Source organism: Geotrypetes seraphini, chromosome 14, assembly GCF_902459505.1.
Source record: "Geotrypetes seraphini chromosome 14, aGeoSer1.1, whole genome shotgun sequence".
In the NCBI taxonomy this organism is placed as follows: domain Eukaryota; kingdom Metazoa; phylum Chordata; class Amphibia; order Gymnophiona; family Dermophiidae; genus Geotrypetes; species Geotrypetes seraphini.
Genome location: NC_047097.1, coordinates 7,082,343 through 7,101,242, shown reverse-complemented (window position 1 = coordinate 7,101,242; position 18,900 = coordinate 7,082,343). Strand labels below are relative to the sequence as shown.

The following is an 18,900-nucleotide window of genomic DNA, read 5'->3' as shown; positions in this document are numbered from 1 at the left end:
ATACCTGTCTCTAGAACAGCAGCACTGGGTACAGGAAAGCCCAGCAAAGCTGCACGCAGATGTCTTAAGTAGTCTGGTGGATGGGCTAGTGGACCATAGAGAGGAGGACCCAGGCTCATAAGCTACTCTGACACTACAATTACGGTGGAAAGTGAAGTGTGAGCCCACCAAAACCCTGCCATATAGGTGCCACTTGCAGCCATAAAGGCTACTGGGGTAGGAGACAGGTGGGTATAGACAGGGCAGGAGACAGGTTTGGGGGAGTTCTGGAGGGCTCAGGATAAAATTTAAGAGGGTTATGGAAGATGTACATCTGGCACTTTTATGTGAAGGTCACAGCAGTGCCCTCTAAGGTGCCCTAAGAACATAAGCAGTGCCTCTGCTGGATCAGACCGGAGGTCCATCATGCCCAGCAGTCCGCTCACGCGGCGGCCCATCAGGTCCAGGACCTGTATAGTAATCCTCTATCTATACCCTTCTATCTCTTTCCAGGAAATCATCCAATCCTTTCTTGAACCCCGATACCGTACACTGTCCTATCACACCCTCTGGAAGCGCATTCCAGGCATCCACCACCCTTTGTGTGAAGAAGAACTTCCTAGCATTGGTTCTGAATCTGTCCCCTCTTAATTTTTCTGAATGCCCTCTTTTGAAATGTTTATGTGGAATGCTCTTTTGGAATGTTTATGTGGCCAGTCCATTAAAATGCTGGCCCTTCCCATGACCAAATGGTCTGGATTTGGACGTTTTGAACTTGAATGTTTTTGTGGTCGGAAATGGCAAACAAAGTTAGACATCCTAAGGTTGGATGTCCTGGTTACCAAGATGTCTAAATAGGCAATTAAAAAAAAAAAATCTATTTGGACACTTAGTGGTTTTGTAGGTTTCGAAAATGGTCGTTTCTCCACCTCCAACATTGGACATCTTGCAGGAGACGTCCAAAGTCAGACTTAGATGTCCTATCAAAAATGCTCCTCCACATGTTCTAAATATCCCTGGAATCGACTGAAGTTTTAAGCATGCTAAGAACAAATAAAGATGACAATAGTAGGAATATGTAACAGAGAAAGGTAATAAATGGTCCAGAAAAGAACTGGAGTTTGATGGCATCTGTGGCAGAGAAAAAGGTAATTAGATGGGGTATTTATATGTTTGTAACATTTAAACAATGTTTATTGTTTATAATAAGGCCTGGCATCAAGTACATCATCTCTGCAGTACTTCTTTTTGGTTCTCTGTTGCTCTACGTCTACTGCAGTTCTGTTGGATTCCTTTTTGTATGTATGTTACATCCTTGATAAAGCGTTTAGCGAAACATGTTGGATAGTGACTCCCCTGACTAAGTGGACAACTATTGACTATGCTAAGTTATAAATTAAAAAGTAAAAAGAGAAGTCAAAGTGGATAGATGACTATGGCTATTAAGGGCCGATGATGAGACACATAAAGCTTTGAGGCTATGAAAGTTGAGCCTCGAGTGGTGTTGCTGAGGTCATAAGGAAGAGATATGAGTTGACTCAATTATACTGTTGGGGTTTGGGGTATAAAAGAAATAATATCTGAAGCATATCTATGAATAAATCTTACCCATTCTTAAGATTTTCAAACCAGAATCTATCTGCATTTCGAAGACGGTCAAACTGGTCCAAGATGATTGCACTAAAGAGCTCACCCGGGTCTCCATTGCTCTCAAACAAGGCTCCAGGTATGAATTCCAGTTTTGATATGTCATTGTCATACAGTGCTGCTAAATCATCAATGAGCTGTAAGAAACCCGGGGAATGCAATTAAATACAATTTAAAAATGGGGGTACTTTCAGCACAGTCTCTGTCTACAGTACTTTACAAGAGAATTTGCATGATTGCAATGGCCTCATCTTATTCGTTTTGCAATCTAAATTTGACTAGCGGCAGGCTCCCAAAATGAATTGTACAAGGGTTCTTCAAAAAGTTTACTCACTGTTCTATTTTTGCGGGCTCAATCAAAACCATTCTTTTCTGATGGCATTTAAGAAGTTAGTGGGAAGCTGGGAAAATGTATCGTAAAACAGGGTGATTATGTGGGAAAGCGATGTAATTTGCTTTTGAGATATTTAATAGTATTTAACAGAATAAACATGCGTAAACCTTTTGAAGATCCCTCATAGAAAGGAACAAATTATCCTGTCAACCACATAAGAGTCAGTTCTATAAAGATTGCCCTAATTTGGGTGCTGGGCATAAATCCTAAAGGAGCTTAGATTCCATTACAGAAAAGCATAAGTTGGCATCTGTGCATCAAAATTTAGGTTTATGTTTTTTAAGGTATATACTGCCCTTTGCAATACCATCAAGGCCATCACTGACATCAAGAAAAAGGCAGGTGTAAATGTTACCATGTAAATGTCACACTTTACTTACAATATTCTAGAAGATCCATTATATAAAATGTGGAACTCACCCATGCTCCCTCCCCCAAGTATACCCAACTGGTACTTATGCATATGAATGATATATTCACATGCATGTTCTATAAACTGGGATGATCTGCACTCAGTGGCATAGTAAAGGGGGGGGGACCACCCTGAGTGCAGACTTGATGGGATCGCTGGCACCCATCCTCCTCGCAACCCACTGTTCCTTCCCCCTCCTCCCCCTACCACGCACGTACACGCCCCTTCCCTTCCCACGTAAATCTTTAACATTCCCGGTGCGAGTAGCAACCCCAACCTGCTACTCATACCATTATCGGCTCTTCCTCTGACTTCACTTCCTGGACCTGCGCCCAGGAAGTGACATCAGAGGAAGAGCCGACACTAGCACGAGCAGCAGGTTGAGGTTGCTGTTCACGCCGGGAACATTAAAGAGGTACGGGGGAAGGGAAGGGGCAAATGTCGCAGGAAGGGGTGGGGAAGCGGAGAAGAGGGCAGTGGAGGAGCACCCCCCCCCAGGCGCCTCACACCCTTGCTATGCCACTGTCTGCAGTAAGCTAGTATTCTGCAAAGGGCACTCTGTACAGAACAACTTTTACAGAACACAAGCTTAGCATTCATTTTGCACCCAACTAATGCCAGTTATATGCAGAAGTCAAGCATTCTATAACACTGTACCTAAATTCTGGGAATGCCCCTGTCCCACCCATGCCCCTCCCCTGACCACACCCACTTTGGAGTGGCATGCTATGAAACTGAGGTATGCATGTTATAGAATAGGGCATGGGGCAGATCCAAGTATAACTCCTAAGTACTGCCAGTTAAGCGCTTGTCAACTCTAATTATTTATTTATTTATTCATTCAGTTTTCTATACTGTTTTCCGAGGGGAGCTCAGAATGGTTTAAATGAATTTATTCAGGTGTTCAAGCATTTTCCCCTGTCTATCTTGGTGGGCTCACGATCCCGGGGCAATGGGGGTGGAGGTGGGGTGGAATTAAGTGACTTGCCAGGGTCACAAGGAGCAGCGTGGGTTTAAACCCACAGCCTCAGGGTGCTGAGGCTGTAGCTTTAACCACTGTGCCACATTCCCCCATTGATTGTTAGCAACTAACTAGTATAAGAACGTAAGAATTGCCGCTGCTGGGTCAGACCAGTGGTCCATCGCGCCCTGCAGTCCGCTCACGCGGCGCCCCCCAGGCCAAAGACCAGTGCCCTAACCGAGACCAGCCCTACCTGCATTCGTTCTGGTTCAGCAGGAACATGTCCAACCTTGTCTTGAATGGCTGGAGGGTGTTTTCCCCTATAACAGATTCCGGAAGAGCATTCCAGTTCTCTACCACTCTCTGGGTGAAGAAGAACTTCCCTACGTTTGTACGGAATCTGTCCCCTTTTAACTTTAGAGAGTTCTCTCTACCTTGGAGAGGGTGAACAACTTGTCTATATCTACTAAGTCTATTCCCTTCATTATCTTGCATGTTTCGATCATGTCCCCTCTCAGTCTCCTATTTTCAAGGGAGAATAGGCCCAGCTTCCTTAATCTCTCACTGTACGGCAACTCCTCCAACCCCTTAACCATTTTAGTCGCTCTTCTCTGGACCCTTTCAAGTAGTACCGTGTCCTTCTTCATGTACGGCAACCAGTGCTGGACGCAGTATTCCAGGTGAGGTCGTATCATGGCCCCATACAGTGGCATGATAACCTTCTCCGATCTGTTCGTGATCCCCTTCTTAATCATTCCTAGCATTCTGTTCACCCTTTTCGCCGCCACAGCCGTGCATTGCGCAGACAGCTTCATTGACTTGTCGACCAGTACTCCCAAGTCTCTTTCCTGGGAGGTCTCTCCAAGTGCCGGCCCGGACATCCTGTATTCGTGCATGAGATTTTTGTTACCGACATGCATCGCTTTACACTTATCCACGTCGAACCTCATTTGCCATGTCGATGCCCCATTTCTCGAGCTTGATTATGTCACGGTGCAGATCTTCGCAATCCCCCCCTGTGTCTTCACTACTCTGAATACCTTCGTATCACTTGGGAAACAATAAAATGTACGTGGTTGTTCTTAGGGCTCCTTTTACGAAGCTGCGTTAGGGCATTAACGCGCGGAATAGCGCACGCAACATTGCCCCGCGCGCTAGACGCTAATGCCAGCACTGAGCTGGTGTCAGTTCTAGCCGCGTAGCTGCGCGGTAATAGCCTGCGTGCGCTAAAACTGCTAGCGCACCTCAGTAAACAGAGCCCTTAGTGTTTTAAAGGCTACGTCTTAAAAAATGGGATTGTAATTGTCTTTAAAAAAAATTTTCTGGCATTAAATTGCATTTGATGAAATTGTAAGGCAAATGTGGTTGTTTGGGAATATCTATAGACCCTTTTTCTTATAATAGTTTATATACGGGTTGGATACTAATTATAAAGATCTGCTCCCTAGCACGTTAGCCCCCTGTTTTACTAAGGTGCGCTATGCGTTTTAGCGCGCGCTAACCGCTAAAGCGTCCATAGGCTAACATGTACACATTAGCATTTAGCGTGTGGTTAGCGAGCGCTAATATTTAGTGCGCGCTAAAACGCTTAGCGCACCTAGGTTTAGTGCCATCTCTTTCGCCAAAGATACCACAAATCAAAGTCTCTTATCACGGACTCTAAAAAAGAGAATTGTTAACAATATTTTGTATCTGACCTGCTTGTTTTCTTGGTATAACTCTGGATTAATGTCCTGCCAATCTTTAATCAGATGAAGCCCAAAGAAGTGCCGTGCGCTGTTATAGCAGCAAAGCCCCAAGTCACGCCCTCGTTGGATACCGCCAGCCACGTAGTCTGTGCGAGAATACTTCAGTGGTCCATACCAGTAATCTGATTGTGAAGAATAAACAGACACAACAGTTCATATTTCTTTTGGAAAAGTGAAACTAAAATTGGAGTACAACACAAATATACGGTGGTAAAGGAGAAACAACCTCAATGAATTTGTAACAGTATTGATATTAATGCAAAAAGGATGACGTGCTGAAATGTCAAACAAACTATTGTCCAGTCAGCAACTCACATGGACAATAGAACAGCTGGGTGTAATCATAGCAAAGTTTCTTGTCTTCTTTTTCTTTTGAATGGCATCATTAAACATATTATTTTTTTTTTCCCCCAAAAAAATGGAGAATGCCTTTGAGCAACTGCGAATAACGTGCCACAAGCCCAGTTTTAGCAGAGTCTAATGCTTTTCGTGTGCTTTTGGCGCTGAGACAACACAGCTAGGGCTAGCCCAGGAAAAGCTGTCAAACTCTGTGGACTCTGCTTCTTACTTGAGTCTTCTATTGCAGGGCTTCCCAGACCTGTTCTGGTGACTCCATAGCTTGTTAAATATTCAAAATCTGAAACACCGTGACATGAATTTTCACACATTGGAAGAAGGCTTGTCCTGGTGACCCCCACTAGGGCTACCATATGGCTCCAGAAAAAGGAGGACAGATTGAGACATCCGAGTTTTACTTCCATTGCTTTCAATGGCAGTATGACCCAGATGTCTCAATCTGTCCTCCTTTTTTGGGAAAAGTATATCCCTAAGACTTAGGGCTCCTTTTACGTGCTATCCTAAAAATTACCACCTGCTCAAGAGGAGGAGGTAGCGGCTAGTGCGTTCGGCGGTTTAGCGTGCGCTATTATACGCGTTAAACTGCTAACGCGCCTTCGTAAAAGGAGCCCTTAGTGGTTCAAATCCCAAGATTACCATATTAATAAGCCCACTATATTAGTGTTATTATTTAGCAGCTGTTATTCTACAGACTTATCCTATATAATAAAACCCTAAGCGCGCATGTGCACTTAGAGTTTCGTGTTCCCTGCCGCTGTGGTGTGTGATCCGTGGCCTTGTTCCATTTTAGAACCCGGCTGCAGGGAACATTCTGGTCACTCCCCTCCTCCTGCCCTCACTCACCATTTGGAAGCGCAGGCAAGCTCTCTCCCTGCCCGCGTCCTCGGCAGGGAACACACCTCCCGCCCTCACTCGCCGCTGATCCTCTTCTTCAGAGCAACCTGTCCCGCCCTCACTCGCCGCTGCCGCTCCTCCTCTTCAGAGCAGCCTGCGATGGTGGCCGGCTTTAAAGAACCTCGCAGGCCGCTCTCCAACCTCAGTAGCACGTTCCCTCTGACGCACGGGATCGCGTCAGAGGGAACGTGCTACCGAGTTGGAGAGCAGCCTGCGAGGTTCGCTAAAGCCGGCCTCCACGATAGCAGGCTGCTTTGAAGAGAAGCAGGCCAGAAGACGCCGGGATGGAGGGAGGGTAAGAAGCGGATCAATACCGGGGGCCAGGGGGAGAGGGAAAGGGGGCTGCTTTGGGGAGAGGGGTGTGCTGGGGGGAGACAGAAGGGGCCATGGAGAGATAGGGAGAGGGAAAGGGGGCTGTTTTGGGGAGGAGGTGTGCTGGGGACAGACAGCTTTGCTCTGGGGGGGAAGACAGAAGAGGGCCATGGAGAGACAGTTAGGGAGAGGGAAAGGGGGCTGCTTTGGGGGGGAGGTGTGTGCTGGGGGCAGACAGCTTTGCTCAGGGGGGGGGGAAGACAGAATGACACAGACAGCGGCCAAGGAGAGAGAGATAAAGAAACACTGACAGACAGACACATCTATTCTAGCACCCGTTAATGTAACGGGCTTAAAGACTAGTATAAAATAATTATCTCCAGTGCTATTTATTTAGCAATAAAGTGAAACTTATAAGATATAAACATGGGTTGCAAGATTGTGACTGCTTTTAGAAATAACAGAAAGTATAAGAAATATAAATAGAAATAAAAGGAAAAAAGTAATTAAGGGTTTTTCACCTATGACTGAAATGTGAGCTAAGTGAATTTGTCACTTCCTGTGACCCATATAGGTTAATAGCTTGAATTCTGAAGCTTTTTCCCTATAGAAGAGTAGATTAGGGACAAGCAGTGAAGCAAAATAATTGGAGATAATTATTTTATATAGGTCTGCAGAATAACAGCTGCTAAATAATAACACTAATATAGTGGGTTTCCTTTTTCTGGAGCCATATGGTAACCCTAGACCCCATAGCCTGTTATAATTTAATTATGGCTAATCTGAACACCTATGCTGTGGCATCGTATTAGGGGGTGTCGGTCCGCCCCCAACACCGCCTTGGTGGGGGTACCAGCACCTATCCTCCTCTCTGCCCCCCGTGCACCATTCCATCCCCACTGCCACACGCGTGCGCCCCTTCCCTCGTACTGCTTTAATTTTCCCAGTGCAAGCAGTATCACAAACTTGTTGCCCGAATCGCTGTTGGCTCTCTCTAGTAAGTGAAGTCAGAGGGAGAGCCAGCAAGTTCGTAATGCTGCTTGCACTGGGGAAATTAAAGGGATATGGGGGAAGTGAAGGGGGTGCGTGTGCTCAGCAGGGGAAGGGGGGTCAGGAAGGAGCAGGGAGCAGAGAAGAGGGCAGGGGAGGGGCACCACTCACCCTCGCTACGCCACTCAACCTATGAGATGAATTTGCACATACTGGAGATCTGTCTATGCAAATTTATTTCATTGTGGTTATTCTGAAAACCAGACTGATTCTGTGGGGTCACCAGAATAGGTTTTGGAAGCTCTAAGAATGCTGGGAAGCAGGAAAAAGGCAGCAATAAAGATGCCCACTCTTATTTTGCATAGGCAGAGACATCATAAATCCAAAACGTGAGCAGGGAGTGGGTTTTTGCCAGGTACTAGTGACCTGGATTGGCCACCGTGAGAACGGGCTACTGATCCAGTAAGGCTAATGTGTTTTTAAATGATGGGGAAGACTAAAAGAAGTTTCAGAAAGTTAGCCATAACCTTGGGGAAAATACCAGCAGACAGATATATAGGCGATCAAATCAAAGAAAAGGAGACAGGCACAATCTCTGCAGATTCAAAGAATGAACAAAGCATCAGAAATACAAACGAAGCAGTGGAGAATGCCAAGAATTTCATACATTTATTCTGTTGAAAAAGATGCAACTTCAATGACCTAATGTGGCTGTTAATGCAGTGCTCTAATTCAAATTGTGAGAATTATATCCAGAGAGGAAATCTATGACTACTGCATATCTCAGTATATATGGTAAAGTGTCCGTAAAATAGAGTAGTGGTGTAGTAAGGGGGGTATGGATGGCCCCGGGCACCAAGTCAGTGGGGGCACTAGTAACTCTCTGCCCCACTAGTAACTCTCTGCCCCACACTTGCGCGGTCCCTGCCCCCACCCCTAGAACGAGCAAGATCTGCCTGTTGCTCATGCCAGTCTGGATCCCCTCCAAATCACTTCTGGGTCACGGGGTCAGAGGGAAATCTTTTTGTTTTTAGTACTTTCCATATTTAGGATGTCACACATGTGAAAAGTAATATCTCTGTGTTACTGATAAGTAGAATAATAATAAAAAAAACCAAACAACAGTGCACTACGATTAAAATTCTAGGGATCATTATAGATTAACACCTATCAATGAAAGAACATAACAATCGTCTGGTTCAGAAATGTTTTTATACAATTTGGAAGTTACGCACTATAAGATCTTATTTTGATTCTTCTTCATTTAGACTCCTGGTGTAGTCTTTGATTCTTAGTTCACTCGACTACTGCAATATCATCTATTATGCAGGTCTCCAAAGAAATCTTCAGAATGTGACTGGTCCAGAACGTAGCAATAAGGTTAATTTTTAACCTGAAAAAGTCAGACCATGTCACTCCTTTCTATCATAGGCTGCATTGGCCACCAATTGAGGCCAGGGTCATTTTCAAATTTGAGTTGCTATGTTACAAGGTGTTGTTTGGCCTTACAACAGACTATCTCATGGTACATTTTGTACTGGCCATCCCACATTCTTTGTCTTTCTTTCTGTCAAGGACTGTCGAGACAAAAGATATTTTAACAGATTATTTTCTTTTCAGGCACCAGTTAGAGAAAAAGAAAAATGCTTGAGTACCTGATTGTAAAAACCGCTTAGATAACCTTGAAAGGCGGTATATAAAAATCCTAATAATAATAATTAAACCAGTTAATAGCTAGTGGTGTTCTATAAACTTTTCAGAAAGCTCCTGAAACTTACCTATTTGATAAATTCTTATAAAAGATTATCTATGTTGAATCATTTTGAATTGTAATTCCTGAGAATGTCCCAACCTCTTTGAGTTGTAAACCGCGTAGAACTGGAAGGTAATACGGTATCCAAATGATAATGTAATGAAATTCTGTTGTCATAGAAACATGATGGCAGATAAAGGCCATATGGCCCATCCAGTCTGTCCATCCACAGTAACCATTATCTCTTCCTCTCTCTAAGAGATCCCACATGCCTATCCCACACCGCGTTGAATTCAAACACAGTCTCTGTCTCCACTAGTTTCTCCGGGAGACTGTTCCAAGAAATCAATGAGTGAATACATCCCCCTTTACATATTTAGGGTAACACACTAATTAAGTGAACACTCACATGCAGTGTAACTGCTGCATCAAAAATATAAAACAACATCAACAGATAGCAATAAAAGTCCCCTTCCTCCCCCCATCAACAACAACTACTATGCCTTAATAACAGGCCATAGGAGCGACCCTTATACAACAAATGAAGACATCGAATCAAAATGGCCACCAACCCCCCTACAAACCAAACAACCAAGTAGTCGCCTCCCCACTTCCCCCACCCTCGGTCCCTATACCACCCAAGCAACATACCCTCTAGGTTCCAAGTTCAAAATTTTAATTGATTGTTAAGTTGTAATGGAAAATGCTGAATATAATTGTCTTTGGTACACTGGATATGTGTGGACATATTTTATGCCGCTATACAGCTATGGATCCCTGATGCAGGCATTCAGCCCAGAGGGGGGTCATGTGAGGTCACTGAAGTTATATCTGTTTCTTCAAATATAAAATCCTTGTCATCAGACCTTTTTCTCAGACCTTCTCCACTGCTTGATTTGTTTCTTTTGTATCTCTGCTGCTTTGTTTATCCTTTGGAATCTGCAGAAGTTGTGCCTTTCTCCTTTTCTTTGGTCTGCCTTCCCCACTGTTTTATGTGCTATATATATCACCAAAAGCAATACAGATAAAACTCAATTCTCTTCTTCCTAAGAATGCCCAAACGTCAGCGGGATCGATCTGGCATTTTTATACTTTATTGTATTCTAGATCTGTTTCAGGCAGATGCCAAAAGACAATAACTGTGTTGGGTTTTATTATAAAGTTACTGAAGCTGGTAAAAGTGCTGCTGGGTGGTCGTTTGTCCCATGGTTAAGGAGGACAGCATGAAATAAATTACAAATATAGATCTGTATATATACTGTATATATTTTTTAAGGAGGTTAAATTTTTCCATAGTGGTCAGGATCCCAAATGTTTTCATTTCCTCGGTAGGTTCTGCTTCATAAGCACTGCCATACTGGGACAGACTGAAGATCCATCAAGCCCATTATCCTGTTCCCAGCAGTGGCCAATCTAGGTCACAAGTACTTGGCAAGATCCCAAAAGAGTTCCAGAACATTAGTTCCATACCGGTGGCATACCAAGGGAGGGGAAGTGGTCTGCCCTGGGTGTAAGCCCTAACGGAGTGCATAGCTGAGACACAGACCTCCCGCCTGACTGCCACTGCCGCCGTGGCAGTAAACTTTAAATGCAGCCATTGCGGGACATTCCTGCAGCTCCCCATGGCTGCCAGCCTACCCCCTCCAACATCACTTCCTTGTTCCAGAGCTGGCAGCTGTGGGGAGGTACAGGAAGGTTCTGTGATGACTGCATTTAAGTTTATAGCCACTACTGCTAATATAGAAAGCAGAAGCTGCAGTGGGGAGGTGAGGGGGCAGGATGCTTGATGGAATTGGGGTGGAGGGAGAGAGAGAGAGAGAGAAGGAGCAGAATACTCAGAATTGGGGTGGAGGGAGAGAGAGAAGGGGGCAGAATATTTGATGGAATTGGGGTAGAGGGAGAGAGACAGCGAGAGAGAGAGATGGCAGATGCTGATGGAAGTGGGTAGACATTGGATATTAATGGGGAGGGGAGAGAGAGAGAGAGAAAAGGGGAGCAGATGCTGAATAGAAGTGGAGAGAGGGGGCAGATGCTGGATGGAAGTGGGGAGGAGAGAGAGAGGGAAGCAAATGCTGAATGGACATGGAGAGGAAAGAGGGGGCAGAAGCTGGATGGGAGAGGAGAAAAAGGGCACATACTGGGTGGGGGAAAAGAAAAGAGTAAGTGAGATACTAGAGGGGGTGAAGGAAAGAGGTGGCAAGTTGTAGGTAGACATAGTGAAAAGAAGGAAATTGAGGACTGGATAGTAAGACAGAATTTAGACAGAGGCAGAAAATAAATTGAGAAGGAAGACCAGGGAAGAAAAGGAAAGGGAAGGGAGAGGAGATAGAGATTCCAGACCATGCGGGGAGGGGGGAGGGAAGGGAAGGAGAGGAGACAGATGCCAGAGCATGAGGGGAGGGGCGGAGACAGAGATACCAGATCTAGAGGAGGAAAGGAAAAGAAAGAGATGCTATAAACCAAGGGGGAGGGAGGGAGAGATAGAAGGGAAGGAGGCTGATATACCAGACCATGGGAGGAGTGGAGGGAAGAAGATGGATGCCCGACCAATGGGGGGAAGGAGAAATGGAAGGAGGAGGCAGACAGTCTCTGGAAGGGGCATAGAAAGAGAGCAGATGCCATATGGTAGAGGAGAGACAGGGAAGACAGTGGATGGAAGGAAGAGAATATGAGGAAAGTAGAAACCAGAGATGACAAAGTTAGAAAAATATTTTCTATCTCTTTTATTTATTTATATTTTTGCTTTAGGATAAAGTGGTATTGTAGCTGTGTTGATTGATGTTTATAAATAGAAAATGGAAATAAGGTGATCCTTTTATTGGACTAATTTTAATACTTTTTTGACTAACCTTCAGAGACCATATCCCCCTTCCTCAAGTCAGGACAGGATATCGTTAACAGCAATGTAGTTTACTGACCTGAGGAAAGAGGTTTTGGCCTGTGAAAGCTAATTGAAAAATGTATTAGTCCAATAAAATAGTATTATCTTATTTTCCATTTTTTATTTTATTTCTGTTAATTTGTAAAGTGATGATCTGTTATTTCTATTTTTTCAAATCTGCTATCTTTACATTTTGTACAGTATTAGGGGACCTGCATCACTTTCTGTTTCTGTGGTGTTGCATTATATGCAGAGTCCGTCTTCTTGGTGGTTCAGTTTAACTTTTATCTACATATTTCTATTTTCAGTTTGTGATTACTTATTCTGTGTGTATGAAAGACATGGTTTTCAGTTAGCATTGATTGTGCAGGATTGATCTGTACTAATCTAGCTTGTTTAGTTTTACATTGGTTATATTGATGTTCTAGTGCTTGTTGCAGGGTGTAAGATACTGCCTTTTCCTAGGTATGCGCTTGTTGTGCGACTTGGGGGTTTATTACTAAAAATCATGTTTTTCATATTCAGGACAGGGGTTTTAAAAATGATCTGCCCTAGGTATCACATACTATATACTAGGTATGCCACTGCCTTTTATCTCAAAACATAGAACACGTTCTCAATCTTATCCAAAAGGCAAAGAAGGAACTGACAGTGATCCATTGAGACAATAACATAATTCTCTGTCAGCCCCATTACCTCCACCAAATAACATCAGTAAAAAAAGGTCAATAAACTCTTTCTTCCAACTATGATATGAATCATCATTTGTATCTCAAATGCACCCCTGAAGCACTTGCAGTCACTTTTGGAATGTAAACCTGGACTGATCCAACAATTGCAAAGAACTGAAAGAAAATACTAATGTTGAATCAAGTGATAAGAGACAAAGACCAATAGAGTGTCTTGCTTCATGTTAACTGGATGGTCCTGGCCTATGTCCTATATGGTCCTGAGACCTCATTCATAGCTTGAGATTCTTCTTCTGTGAAGCCACTTAAGGGGCAATTCAATAACTGAGCACCCACAGGAAGCATATTTTATAATGTACAGTAGTCATCTATTTTCCTTACTAGACCAGTGGTGCTTCAGGTTTATTACATGTGTAAGCAGATAGGAGTGAGCACTTATGAAAATATGCATATGTGTGTAAATGGGAGTCATGGCTAGGCTCTGCCAAGACTCCACCCTAGTGTACACTTCCTTTTCAAATACATGCTAGGTAAGATATGCAAATAATGTATTTACAGAACAGCGCTTATGCAGATTTTTGGTATGTTCTCATGAATGCGTGCACAGATGCACATGTATACTGGTATTCTAAACACGTACATAATTGTTAGTGACTAATTTATAGAACTACCTCATAAGAGGGAAAATCTTTAGGCTAGCCACTACCATTTATGTGCATGCTTTGAATGTAAATATGTACAGCACTGGCATATATGTGAGCCTCCTGTGCATGCTGACTCCAATCTCAAAATGGCTGTTATAATTTAAATGTTTAGAATACTGGCATATATGCAAGCCTCCAGTCCGTTCTGGTTTCAGTTTCAAAATGGCTAACCTCCAGTGGCAATCTGGCTGATTGCTGCTGGAAGTGTTGGAAGCTATTCTGGCTGGAACTGGCCATGGGCAGGCGTGAGTGGGGATGCTCCTTTACCCACTACCCATCAATGATAAGGTAGAGGTTCAGGAAGGGGCCAAGGAGAGGGCCACTACTGGGGGGGGGGAGGCTTGGGAGGGGGGCTGCCACAAAGGTAGGGGCTTGAAAAGGGGGCTGCTGCTGAGGAGTGGGATTGAGAGGAGGGGCTTTTTGGTTGGGGGAGGGGGCTCAGGACTGTCGGGGGGAGGGTGCAGTTTCAGTTTCTCCCAAAACTGAACAGCCAGTTTCAGTAGCAGATTTAGTTTTGGTAGGAACCAAAGATCCTGGTTTTGGTCAAGTTCTACTTGCATGTACACCAATTCTATGGCTGGGGTATATGAGAATGCCTAAATGTTAGTCATGTTTATACCGGATAATGCCAGTACTCTATAAAGGAAAGTAGGACCTTACTTTTCTTTCTAGAATAGGCACCTATTGAATACCCTCGGGGCACTTAAATGGAGGTGCCCAGTTTGCCCTAAAAGCTAGTCCTGGTGTACGTAATAGCCAGTTTGGTTATCAAGCTATCCACAATGAATATACACAAGGTAGGGAACACAGACAAATCTCTCTCATCCAAATTCTTTGGATATCCTTATATATTTCTTTGGGATTGCTTGGAGACGTTTTGCATCACATCGCAGAATCAGAGTTGAGACTACCACTCTCTCATCCTAATTCGAATTCCCCTACTCGTAGATTTATATCTCGTCCTTCCCAAAGAGCTCTCTGGGAAGGACGGTTAATTATCCTTTACCAGGATATGACCGAACAAACAAATAATCAACACATCAGCTTGTTTTTATTTTTTAAAATGTGAAAATTACCTCTTAAATCTTCCACTACAATGTGATCTTCTCTTTCTGCTATTTGAGAAGCCATTCCCAACAGCAGGTCATCTATATCCACTGCTTTCTGAAGATTTGGATTCTAAAATGACAGAAATATGAGCTATTGAAATCCTTTTTCAAATAACTGTCTAGTACTGTGGTTTTCAACCCTGTCCTTAGGGATCACATGGCCAGTCGGGTTTTCAGGATATCCACAACGAATATTCATGGGAGATATTTACACATAATGGAGGCATGCATGAGACTATTTCTTATGCATATTTATTGTGGATTACCTAAAAAATCTGCTGAGTAAAACTTTGCTATTGCAGTGATGTTTAGTCAATTCAACAGAAGAGGTATCATGGGTAGAGAATGACAAGGGGACCATTTACCGTGGTATACCATGGTCACCGCTGTAAATCCGCAGTAATGGGGACATTTGCAACTGGTTTACCATAGGAATGGGGACAAGACCTTTCACCGCCCCGTGGAAGCGGTGAAAAGTCTTGCTCCTGTGGTAAAAAAAAATTGCACCTTTGTCAGACTCGGCATCTCCTCCCCAGCTCCTCTTGGGTCTATTTTACTTTTAGGAGTCAGCTATGCCACGATGAAGACAAAAGGAACCCAAAACCAAAGCCTGAGACCAATTTGATTTGAAGAATAAAATTACCAGACAACAAAAGGTAGAAAAAAATATTGTATATTTTGTGATTAAAATAGTTCAGAATTGAAATATGTATCCTGCTAGAGCTGATATTAGACATAACTGGGAACCGCAAAGCCCAGACTGTGCTTCTTTAGCTTCCAGCTGGCTTAGGGCTCTCTCTGACCAGGGGGCAGTTGCCCTAGTTGCTCTCCCCTAACACTATTTCTGCCATGTGTGACTGAAGTATTCTGTTAGCTTGATTTTTCTATGTAGCATTCTGTAGTAATTTGGTTTGTTCAGTTTTCACAATAGTGGAGGGGATATTTGTGAAAGGGAGGGGAGACAGGGGTTTTGTTGATCTTGCTCTGTTTTATTTGTGTTTATAAAATGACAATTGTATAGAATAGGCTCTTTTTATACTTTAATAAAATAAGTTCAGTATAAAATCATAACTATTAAAAGGCTTGTGCGGGTGGGATCTGACAGTTTGCAGGGCGGGGACGGGGACCGAGCTTGCGGGACGGGGACCGAGCTTGCGGGACAGGGACTGAGCTCACGGGGATGGGGCAAGGATGGGGACTGAGCTCGTGGGGATAGGGACGGGGCAGGGACAGGGACTGAGCTCACGGGGATGGGGCAAGGATGGGGACTGAGCTCGTGGGGATAAGGATGGGGCAGGGATGGGGACTGAGCTTACGGGGACGGGGCAGGGATGGGGACGAGTTCACGGGGATGGGGCGGGAACAGCGATAAATTTTTCCCCGTGTCATTCTCTACTCGTGGGTCATACCGTGATCACATACGAGGGGGTACTGAAAAGTTCTCAGCCCAACCAAGAACAAAATGATGTGGATATGGTTCAATCAGTGGTCTGAAACACTGTCAAAAGATAAGAATTTTGTTTCTGTAAATTGGCACTTAACGAAATACGATAACACTCTTTGCAGCTCCAGCGGCAAAATAACGCTCAAGAGTTTAGGAAGTCAGTTGGTTGCGCTGAGAACTTTTCAGCAAGCCCCCCCGTACGCTTTGGAAGGAAATGGAAGAGAGCTGTGAAAACTCATTTTTTGTATTTTTGCTATTTTATATGCATGCTTTAAAATGAAGTCTCAACGGCATAGGAGCCAACTTTTCAAAACGATTGGGGGTACTGAACCCAATGGGAATGACCCCTCCTTGGATGCAGTTAGAGTTTGTTCAATACTCACAGTGCATAAGCACCCATAGCATCTATGCTTAATAGCAGGCAGTCACTTTACTTAACTGAGATTCCATTTATCTATTTATCATATTTGATATTTCACCTAATCAAACAACCTGAAACAATAATACAGTACAATATAAACACAGATACTTGATTAATCTTACCATGTTAATGTAATTTTGAAAGTTTTTTGCAATATTGCTGACCGTATACAGTCTCTTCCTCTGTAAACCACTCTGAACTGTTTGTGATATTGCGATATATAAATTGTTTCCATATTGAAGACTTTAGGTTTAAGTAAGGGCAAAAACTCAGTTCTGATTCCTCCTGATAAAGCCAAAGTACTTGCATTTGCTGCAGATATATCAGAAACGACTTTTATCTGATCCTCCTCTCCTGGCGGCTGCTTAGGTGTAGCTGTACACTCCCCTTGCTTCCGTACGGCTCTGGGAACTTCGCCCTGCCGGGCAAGCAAGAAGGCGTCCTGGATATTACTCGGCGTCGGCTGCTCCTCTCCTACTGCTCCAACTTCTGCTTTCGCCACCTCAGGACGAGCCAGAGGACTCCATTCCTCCAGAGACAAGCTGATACCTTCAAAGGAAGGGAGACGCGCTTCAGCTATCGCTTCCCCTCCAGCCGAGGCATGATCTCCCGGATACTGCTGCATCCTTTGGCCTTGCTGCACAAATTCATCCGTCGGGCCAACTCGAGGTAATTGCTCACCCGGTAACCCCGGGCATTTAGATTTCTTTTTCACCATTTCTGGATAGGAATACTGCACTAAGTCTGCCACGATGTCGCCGTGCAGATTCGAGCCGCCATCTTGTCAAGCTCCGCCCGATATACCTCACCTTCACATCATTCTTTTCTTGGTTGGGCTGAGAACTTTTCAGCAGCCCCTCACGGATCCTCTTCCTGGGCGGTGACTCCTAATGTGGAATCCTGCATCTTGCAGCTATAGCTTGAATTCCTCTTTTTTCAAATGCATCACGGTGCACTTGCTCACATTAAATGTCATCTGCCATTTTGTTGTCCAGTCTCCCAGTCTCACGAATTCTTCTTGCAATTTTTCACAATCCTCTTGCAATTTAACAACTTTGGACAACTTTGTGTCATCAGCAAATCTGCCCCCTCTCCCCCCCCCCCCACACACCTTTTACACAACTGTAGCATGTTTTTTAGCGCTGGCCATGGCAGTAACAGCTCCGATGCTCATAGGAATTCTACAGTTTTGTATAAGGGGGGGGGGGGGGGGGTAATTATCTCACTAGTTATTTCCATCTCTAAATCATTGATAAATATGTTAAAAAGCAGTGGTCCCAGCATAGACCTCTGGGGATCCTCACTATTTACCCTTCTCCATTGAGAATACTGACCATTTAACCCTACTCTCGGTTTTCTATCTTTTAACCAGTTCTTAAGAACATAAGAATAGCATTACTGGGTGAGACCAATGGTCCATGAAGCCCAGTAGCCAAAGTGGCCAATCCAGGTCACTAGTACCTGACAGTTTTAACTCAAGGCGTAGCAATATTCCATGCTACCAATTCAGGGCAAGCAGTGGCTTCCCCTATGTCTTTCTCATTAACAGACTATGGTCTTTTTTCTCCAGGAAATTGCCCAAACCTTTCTTAAAACCAGCTACACTATATGCTCTTACCACAACCTCTGGCAACGTGTTCCAGAGCTTAACTATTCTCTGAGTAAAAAAAAAAAATAATAATTCCTCCTATTGGCTTTAAAAGTGTTTCCCTATAGCTTCATCAAGTGTCCCCTAGTCTTTGTAATTTCCTCAGAAATCTTTCATGAGGTACTTTGTCAAATGCCTTTTGAAAATTTCAATATACATTATCGACTGGCTGACCTTCATCCACACGTTTATTTGCTCCTTCGAAGAAATGTAGTAGATTGATGAGGCAAGAGTTCCCTTGACTAAACCCATGTTGGCTTTGTTTCATTAATCCATGCCTATGTATATGCTCTGTAATTTTGTTCTTTGTAATAGTCTCTACAGTAGTGAGTCATACCACACAAGGGCTTTATCTCTTGTTGTACTTAGGCCATTTAACTTAGCATTGGATGATCTAAAGGCAGCTGTATAATAAAACAAAAAGGAAAGCCAAGTTCACTATTTCTATATCAAGTTCTTGTTTGCTGTTTCTCATGCTTGTCCCTCCAAATGTAGCAAGTAGATTTTTCCACATCAGATCCATGATTTAAAAAATTTTTAGCACTAAAGTTCATTTT

At 43.7% G+C, this 18,900-nt stretch overlaps 1 protein-coding gene across 1 annotated transcript in view; it reads right to left on the bottom strand.

Moving 5' to 3' along the window:
- Nucleotides 1-18,900, bottom strand: part of LOC117348294 (dual oxidase 1-like) — a 201,892-nt gene that overhangs the window by 94,738 nt on the left and 88,254 nt on the right. The window contains exons 11-13 of the mRNA XM_033920228.1: nt 14,798-14,900; nt 5,091-5,263; nt 1,588-1,763 (exon numbers count right to left, since the gene is read on the bottom strand). Coding sequence (XP_033776119.1) covers nt 1,588-1,763; nt 5,091-5,263; nt 14,798-14,900 — 452 coding nt within the window. The remainder of the gene's footprint in view (nt 1-1,587; nt 1,764-5,090; nt 5,264-14,797; nt 14,901-18,900) is intronic.